This window comes from Orycteropus afer, unplaced genomic scaffold, assembly GCF_000298275.1.
Source record: "Orycteropus afer afer isolate SDZICR_OR568_19922 unplaced genomic scaffold, OryAfe1.0 scaffold00214, whole genome shotgun sequence".
NCBI lineage: Eukaryota > Metazoa > Chordata > Mammalia > Tubulidentata > Orycteropodidae > Orycteropus > Orycteropus afer.
Window position 1 is genome coordinate 4,037,049 of NW_006921801.1, and position 9,591 is coordinate 4,046,639.

Here is a 9,591-nt window from a genome sequence, read left to right on the forward strand (position 1 = left end):
TTACATTTTGATTAAACTGAAGAGTGCTGCATTAGTTCTAAGTAGGTACACTTAGCTTAAAGTTTATGCATTCTGTGTGGCTAATAATATATCATATCCCAATTTCCCTTGAGAAACAGTCTGATACCTAAAACGCTTTGATGAACATGGAATATTAAAACATTACATGACAATATATAAATGGGTTGAATGGAAATTAACACAGCCATATTCTTCAAATTTTAATATTTCTAAAATAGTACCACAGCATTGATAATATGAAGAATAAATTTTGGACTTTTAAATTCAGTGTTCTGGTTGTTCTCCACTAAGGGGCCTTAGAGGTGAAAAGGAAATCAGGTTACCACCAAAGGAAATGTTTCTGGAATGTTCTTGATGTCTCCTCCCCATCTGAGCAAATGGATTACTGCCATTCACGCTTGGCTAGAGTAAGAGAAATCATTAAAGTGACCATTAAGAGTTTTACCAATTAAGTCTTTAACATTGCTAGTTACTAGTGGATTCATTAATAACATATAATTTTTTCTATATAATAAAATATAACATGAATTATTAATGAATCCATTAAAAACAATGATTATGCTACTTTACAAGAGATCTAATTGTAAATATACAGCTTTTTTTAAAAAAAATTGTAAAGGTATATTAGGAATACATGCTTAAACAAAGTGATGAGTAATATTCCTAAAGGGACTTAGGCAGCATATTGCAGATTCTACAAACTGTAGAATCCATATAACAGCACTTTACCATATAGCATTTTACCACAGTGGGATCCTTCTTTTTTTTCCCCCTCAAGTGCTACTTCGGCTTAAAATGAGCTACTGGGCTCATAATAATTTGACCCAAAAATAGAGAAGTGGACCTATATAAAAGTATATCGAAAATACCTAAATATTTATGGAAGGGTAAAGAGATCACAGGGAGACAAAATTATGAGTATTAAGATTTATCACAGGTCCTTGGGTAGACTACTAGCCGGAAGGTTAGTGGTTCGAACCCACCCAGAGGTGTCTTAGAAGACAGGCTTGGCAATCTGCTTCCAAAAAAATCTCAGCTTTGAGAAGCCTAAAGAACAGTTCCACTCTAAACACATCGGGTCACTATGAGTCAGAGTTGACTCAATGGCAACTAATAACAGCAACTCAAGTTTATGTGATAATGTATAATTCTGAAATGCTTTTAATCATATTACTGGTTCATCCAAAACAGAATATTCATTAATTCCCAGGCTTACTTACAATGTCATATGTTATCAGAACTGATCATTAAGAGTTCAGATATGGGATAAGGATTAAATCAGTCTCAGTCTATGATTAAGGAAGGCTAAGGCCAAGGAAAGAACAGTATGCCAGTCACAGTAATCCACTTCATTCTATTCCTGAGACACAGGGCAGCACAAAAGCTTGATCCCAAAGAAAGCTTGGAAAAATAATGAAAGCCAAGAGATACAGGGGTCCTTACAGAATAAGTAGTTTAAGGAAGGTATGCATTTGCAGGGCTCATGAGGTTGACAAAAACTGTTGCTATTTGAACCTACACTAGCCTTAATGAAAATCTTATACTGTGGAATCAAAAAAATCAGCAAACAAAAGCCATCTTCTGACCTACTTCAGTGGTTGCCCCTGGACAATGTCAAAATAAGGCTTTAAACTATACTTGTCAATCCTGGTTGCAAATTAGAATCATCCAATGAAGAAAACAACACTAGGGTCCTATTCCAGATCATTGAAATAAAAATCTCTGGGGGTGAGGCTAAAAATCAATGCTGTAACACTGAAAAGGCAAGTGAGCATTACTCCCTTATGCCAGTCATACACCCTTCATTTATGCTTATGAATCAGGCAGCTCTGCTTAATAAAGAATTTGTAGTTAAAAAGGGAGATAGATTCCTGAAATGATAATACATTCACATTATACTCTTTAATAAGAGATTAAATGTAGACATGGCTTGCACTGCATTTGTGCATACATATACATTAACAAGGGAGATGAGAATAGGAAGGATTTACAAGAGGACTAATGTCTGAACTAGATTTAAAAGTAAAAGCCCACCAAAAGTTAATCCTGGAGTAAGCATCCAAACAAAAGAGCAGGATATAAATACAATAATCTAGAAGAATTAGAACTAAGATAACCAATGATGACTAAAGGTGAGATAGACATCCCCAGTTCTATGTTTCAGAAGGGCAAAAATCTAGCCATATATTTTTCTTGCATGATTTATAAATACCCAGTATAATCCAAGCCACATAATAGATACTGAAGTACTCAACCACCTTATTATAATAAATTTGGTGCATAAATTATATATGGAAATGAATCTTAAGAGTTTAATAATAAAACAGATGATATTTCCAGGTTTTTAAGTACAGAATGTTGTTTTTCTAGCTTGAGAAAAATGAGTAACAAATGGATTTCAGAGCAAGCAAAATGACAAAGGTATAAATTTTAAACTTGGTATTAAAAAGTAATATTTACTTTATAAAAGAAATCTGATTGACATAAAAAATAGAAAGGAATTTATACAGAAACTTACTGAATCAAGAAGATGGCATTCAGTAGTGAGACTTTTATTATCAAATAGTACTGAAAAACAAAAAAATGAAATAATAATTTTAACTTTCTAAGGAATATTTTTACAATCAAAGGTTGTTAGGAATGTATACAGCCTTAAACTCAATGGCAACTAATAACAGCAACTCAGGTTTCTGTGATAATGTATAACTCTGAAATGCTTTTAATCATACTACTGGTTCATCCAAAACAGAATATTCATTAATTTCCAGGCTTACTTAAAATGTCATGTGTTATCAGAATTGATCATTAAAGAGTTCAGATATGGGATAAGGATGGGAAAAGTTCCACATATCAAACGCTAAAAGAAAAATATAACTCTTTTTACGCTATAAAGGAGAACTGATGGTGCAGCATTTAAGTGCTCTGCTGTAGAGAGGTTGGCAGTTTGAATCCACTACTGCTCTATGGGAGAAAGATGGGGCCCTAACTTGTGTAAAGACTTACAGCCTTGGACACTCTGTGAGGCAGTTCTACTCTGCCTATAGGGTCGCTAGGAATCAGAATTGACTTGAGGGCAATGGAGTTGTTTTTTTTTTAATGCTATGTTGTAACATTTTTTAAAAATGTAGTTAATTTTTTTTTTTTTTTTTTTTTTACTAATTCTAATCTTTAACCTCAGTATAAAAAGAGTATTCTGTAAACCAATAGTATGCTTTTAATGTAGGAGGTACCTACAAAATGCTGGATGAAAAACACAGTTGAAGGGCAAGCATTAAATGTCTGCCCAAGGTTATACTGTTTTATTTTGCATTAGGTGCCAGAGACCAGCACATAGAATAAAACCTACTGCCATCAAATTGCTTCTGACTCATAGCGACCCTTTTGATGAAAATAGCAGGTGAAACTGTCCACAAAAGTAAAAAGCTGTTTCCTATTGCAGAATAGATTTTTACCTATAGAGATACCACCTCAAAAACCCAAGGAGGGGTCACAACGAATCAAATTGGCTCAATGGCAGTGTTCGTTTTTTGTTGCAGGATAATCACAACACAGTAGGAACAGGAATTGTGGGAAAAATAATAAAATGGTGCATTTGAAAGAGAGGTTAGGGTATGTGTTGGAAAAAAGTAAATAACCTTTAGGGAATTTTTCTAATTCTGCATCTTGACAAGCAAATACTTAGGCCTAATGAAAATGCATCCCTGGGTGATGCAAATGGTTAACCGCTCAACTACTAGCCAAAAGGTTGGCAGTAGTTCGAACCCATGCAGAGAAGCCTAAGAAATGAGGCCTAGCGATGGTTCAGCTGCACATACGGGGTTGCCGAGAGTTGGAATTGCCTTGATGGCAACCAACAACAAATGTAAAATGCTCCTTACATCCAACTGGGATTAGTATCTGTGCTATTAGATTTCTATTAGATCTCCTTAAGGGGAGGAGAGTGGACCATGGAGTGCTACAACACAAACTGCTTCTTATAAGAAGATATTTACTGTGGTGGTCCAATTCTTCAACCTTCATCCTTACAAACTGGTACTCTGAAGTATTTAGAATGATCTATACCTTAGTCTGGGAGCTCTGATGGCATAGTGCCTAAGGCATCTGGCTGCTAACCAGAAGGCTAGCAGTTCAAACCCACCAGCCACTCTTCGGAAGGAAGATTGGGCAATCTACTTCTATAGCGATACCGCTTCAGAAACCCAAGGAGGGGTCGCTGTGAGTAGGGATCAGATTGACAGCAGTGAGTTTGGTTTTTCGGTATACCTTAGTTCAAATTCATTTATTAAACAAAGCTGCCTTTAAATATATTATAAAAACCTCACCTGATTGACATAAAGACATTTTAGTTTCTTCTTCCTGTGAGATGTTATTTTGTGGCGGTACATGTTTCTCAGGGCTACTCATCAAAACATCTTGTGCTATAATGGAAGAATTCAGTTCCATTCCTTCTACAACATCTGAAACTTCTTCCAGTTTTTTATTATCATCTGGCACTTCACCATTAAGTAGAGGTAAATCCATTCTTTGACTGGGTAAACAATCCATCTCAAAGTTTATCTTATTTGCATCCTGGAAGTAAAGATTAGTATTATATTTAATTACCAAAACTGGAATAAAGTTTTATTGCTATTAAAAACAAGAAAAATAGAAGGATGACATGAACACAGGCTAAAGGACTGTAAATCCTATCTTGCTTCCTTAACAATTAGTTCAAATAATACGACAGAAATAGTATGAACAAAAGTAACTTTCTCAGGCAGTATCTATACTTCATTTCAGAGGTTGGCAAACATTTTCTGTAAAAGATCATGTACCGTATCTTAGGCTTTCTGTGTGATAGGGTCTTTATCATCACTACTCAACTCTGCTCCACCACGGTTATCTCAAAAGCAGCCAGAGACAATATGTAAATAAATAAACATGGCTGTGTCCCTATAAAACTTTATTTATTAAAATGGAGGCCATAGTTTGTCCATCTCTGCTGTAGTTCTCTTGCTCCATAGTCACCTGGATGTAAGGCAAAGAATAAAATATGGTGCTACAGTTTCAAACAAGCCAAAGGCCTTTGTAATAAGAAATGTTATTCTGTATGACTAATTTTGATCTCCAATGGAAATGCTGGGGGTTGTTTATGTAGTTACTATGTTGTTGTTATGTGCCATCGAGTCTACTATGTATAATGATATAAATAGATAACATAGAGGGTTATCAACTGCACAGGAATAGGACTTACACGGTTTACTTCAATTAAATCCTGTAATCCAGGACTCTGGGCATCTGCTACCATGCTGTTCCTTAACAAGAAAAAAGCAGCATTATACTCACATACTTAACATACTGCTATCATTCATTCCATGTTTTGAGTCAATCCTTTATACAGTTAGTTTACAGAATGGATCAAAGATGGAATCTGGTTCAAGATCAGGCCTGATGCAAAAAGACTGGTTTTGGACTATGGCCTTACAAACTAAAGCATTCTTCTACTGCTCATAAGCCTGTTACCATGCTGCTTAGTCAGGCTAATATAGATCTACCAGTAATACTCTAACTCTCAGCCAAATTAAGAGTCACACACTAGGGAAAGGTCAGGCTGAAGTTGACTTCTGTGGGAGATGTAAGCAACAAGTCAATTATTTTGTAACTGGAGCTTGCTACATTTATTTATTTATTTATACCACAATATAATGTAATCCTGGGGTTCTTGCATTTCACTGGAAATACCTTAGTCTCTTCAAAAAAAATTTTAATTTTTTTTAAAAAGTATATTTTATTTTTCTAGATTTCAGATTTACTTTGTTTTCACTGCCTGAAGTTGTTTACTTACAAGATATTCTCTTTCAAGATTATTTTTGGGAATTAGGTAAAAAAAAAAATTAAAGAGTACTTTTAATATTATTATTCAAATACAATTATGGATTTTGTTCATGAAAGGTAATTAAAGAATATACAAAGTAAAGCAACTTGCATTTAAGAAATGACAATTGGTATGTTATAATCCATGAGTTTCCAGAACACCTAAAATATCTTAGCCCCCTGAGGCTAAATATACTTCGGTAATTGTTAAAAATTAATAGGGTACTCTATTTTTTGTTGTTGTTGTTGAAAAACTTGTTTGTGCTATGCAGAGCAGTCAGTGCTGTCCCACCTCCAGATTTCTAACAGGTCAATCAGGCCTCTCTGGGTGCCAGACTATACTTTTATTTCCTACTTAAAGTATCTGTTTCTTACCATATTTTCAGAGCATTTATTTTCCAAGAACCTATATCAGTAATTTTGATGCATTTGTGTGGAGGCAGTACTGTGTAGTAAAAGAATGCAGGCAGTATCTAGTTTCATCAATTATAAATTCTCTTTCCATAAAGATTACAGTCAACAAAACTGTGTGATGCTCAGTTCTACTCTAAAACATATAAGGTTACCAAGAGTCAGAATTGACACAATAGCTACAGGTTTGGGTTTTTAAGTTTGGGGTAAGTTACTAACTTGTTTTCACACTTGAAAAATGAGAAACAAGTACCTACCCTACAGTGTTATTATGTGGGTTAAATGAAATGACACGTTAAGGACCCAGAAACACGTTCAGCCCATGTTAGTTATTCAGTGCACATTAGCTTCCCCTTCTCAACGTTCTGCAATCTGTCAAGACTCAATTTTAAGATACTTTCTATAAAAGCTAATATAAGAATTCACCTGTCAATGACCCTATATAAAGGAGGCATCAGCATTGCTGTGATATTTTGGTTTTTTAAAACTTTATTTTTATTTGGGTGAAATTTTACAGAGCAAAGTAATTTTCCATATAGCAGTTCATACACATTTTGTTTCATGACACTGACTGAAATTCCCTACAATGAACAGCTCTCTTCCCACTGCCTCCCTGTAGTTACCTCCTCCCTGTGTGTTGTCCCCCCACCCCGCCCCCAGCTATCTCCCTGTGCAAACACTGCCCTTCTGTTCTTCCACGATTGATCACTCTAAGGAGTGTATCTACCTGGTGTAAATGTTCACCCTTTATCCCTGTCTATTGTTTGTCTGGAAGCCACAGGAGTGAGTTCAGTTCCAAACCGGAAGGGTAACTAGGGGCCAAAGTCTCAGGAGTCTCACCAGGCTCTATAGGACCAGCAAATCTGGTCTTTTATGATTTTGAGTTTTGTTCCACGTTGTTCTCCCACTCTATCTTGGATCTCCTACACAGATCCCCTTTTGAGTAGCTGACAGTGGGGGAGCTGAGCACTATTAGTTCTTCTGGTCTCATGGTTATATAGGGTGAGGATCGCATGGTCTACTACTCCCTTGGAATAAACGTTTCCATACATCTTTGGTTTTCTTTATTCTTCTTTGCTCTGGACAAGGAGGGACCCATCATTGCATCAAGATGGCTGCTTGCAGGCTTTTAAGCCCCAGTCACTACTTACCAAAGTAGGATGTAGAACAATGTTTTTGTGTAGTATATTATACCAGTATATTATACCTTGATGTCCCCTGCAACCACGGTCCTGAGCCCACAGGTCCAGCTACTCGCTCCCTCAGTGTAACTAGCTGGCTTGGCCAAGGAGCCACCACAATGCTGCCCCTTGTCAGCTCTGCTGTAAACCCGACATTCTTACAGCACATACAGATATGCATGGAGAAACATCTCCCAACCCTATACATGGTCATGGGCACACTGCCCCCTGCTTAGACATACCTGATCAACCTATTCACCCATCTATCCTCCCACAGATCAACTGCATTGATGTTTCAGATGAAAATGAAGCTGTTATGGATTGAATTGTGTTCCCACTAAATATGTGTAAATCCTATCTATCCTCTATGCCTGTGGTTATAATCCCATTTGGGAATGCGTTGTCTTAGTTATGTTAATGCAGCACAACTACTGTGGGGTGTTCTTGAGTCAACCTTTTCTGAGATATAAGACAAATTAAATAAGTAAGCCAGGGAACAAAGATGGGTGAAGAGAGATGCCAAGCTACAGAAAGACTATCCAGGAGCAGAAGCTCCAAAGAAATAAGGCTCTTCCTTCAGAACCAATAAAGAGAAAAAGCCTTCTGCTAGAGCCAGCACCCTGAATTCAGACTTCTAGCCTCCTAAACTGTGAGAAAATAAATGTGTTTGTTAAAGCCACCCAGTGAGGTTCCTATTACAGCAGCACTAGATAACTAGGAAGCTGAGAGAATTAATTAACTTGCCCCAAAGGTTTTAAAGCTGGTAAAAGTCAGAGTAGGTTTTCAGTTCAGATCTGTCAAACACCAAAGCTACAGAAATGGCTTTTTTTCCTTAGTTCTGCAGAATTTACTTTGCCCATCTAAATATAACCATTCACCAATGTGAAATATTTAGCCTCAGTTTCCTTACTTAAAAAATGGAAGTGCTGCCTATACATTAGAGTCATTGTGAAATTAAATTAAAAGTATACATCTATACTGTATGATCTCAGTTAAAATACCTAGAACAGGAAAATGCACAGAGACCAAAATTTAATAGCAGTTAGGAGGGGCAGGTGGGAGGAGGAAATGGAGAGTTATTACTTAACAGACATGAATTTCTGTTAAAGGTGATGAAAATAATTTAAAAATGTATAGTGATGATGGTTGCACAACACAATGAATGTAATTAATGTCAATGAATTGTACACATAAAAATGGTTGAAATTGCAAATGTTTTGTTATATGTATTTTATCACCATAAAATGTTCAAAAAATTTATACACACACACAGCACATTTTACCAGTTTAACAATCTGAAATAGTCAGCATTCTATTAAACTCTTAACAGCATGTTAATATTAATACCTGTTTTCAGGATTATTTGAAAGCAAAGTCTTATCAGCAATATATTCACTTTTATTACTGTGAAGATCAGGAGTCTCTGGTGCTGTCTGTCTTAGAATGTTCATCTCAGGTTTGCTCTGAGACACAGCTTTGCCGACAGATTTAGGTGTTCTAAGTCTTTGAGAAAGACGCTCAGAAGAGATGGAAAGTCCTAGAAGATGAGAGAAACCACCTAAACATCAAAATAGTTCTTCATTCAATTTTCATTTTAACTAGAACAAAAGTAAAAATTCTTCCTATCTTCCACCAAGTAACCAGCCGTTTCCCCTGACTAATGTTTGGTTAAAGTAAAATGCCTGGGATCATCAGTTAAAGAAAGTACTGAAGACACACATTAGACATGGCTTCCTCTTGATACCCCATTCTGTAAGATTAACAGAGAAAAACTTAAGAGGCAGAAATCTGCAAGGACAAAGGAAACTAAAGAGCCAACAAGAAAATTTTGGAAGCTGTAATGTAGATGAGTGAGTGGTATAATAGCTAGCAGATCCAAGAAAAGGAATTCTAAGCCACTAGTGAAGAAAGATGAAAATAAACACAATTATACCAGAGAACTCTGAAAGGAGGCCCCAAGTAAAGTGGAGATAAAAGTGGAGCTAAAAATAGGAAGACTGTTGCAAAGTCAATTAAAGAACAATTAGACATGAATATAGATGCAAAAATCTTCAACAAAATCCTAGCCAATAGACTCCAACAGCATATCAAGAAAATCATTCATCATGACCAAGTGGGGTTCATA

At 36.0% G+C, this 9,591-nt stretch overlaps 1 protein-coding gene across 1 annotated transcript in view; it reads right to left on the bottom strand.

Annotated features, from left to right (window-relative positions):
- Positions 1 to 285: 285 nt before the first annotated feature.
- DLGAP5 (DLG associated protein 5) overlaps positions 286 to 9,591 on the bottom strand; it is a 39,218-nt gene continuing 29,912 nt past the window's right edge. The window contains exons 14-18 of the mRNA XM_007948363.1: positions 8,814 to 9,003; positions 5,255 to 5,315; positions 4,344 to 4,590; positions 2,540 to 2,589; positions 286 to 423 (exon numbers count right to left, since the gene is read on the bottom strand). Coding sequence (XP_007946554.1) covers positions 286 to 423; positions 2,540 to 2,589; positions 4,344 to 4,590; positions 5,255 to 5,315; positions 8,814 to 9,003 — 686 coding nt within the window. The remainder of the gene's footprint in view (positions 424 to 2,539; positions 2,590 to 4,343; positions 4,591 to 5,254; positions 5,316 to 8,813; positions 9,004 to 9,591) is intronic.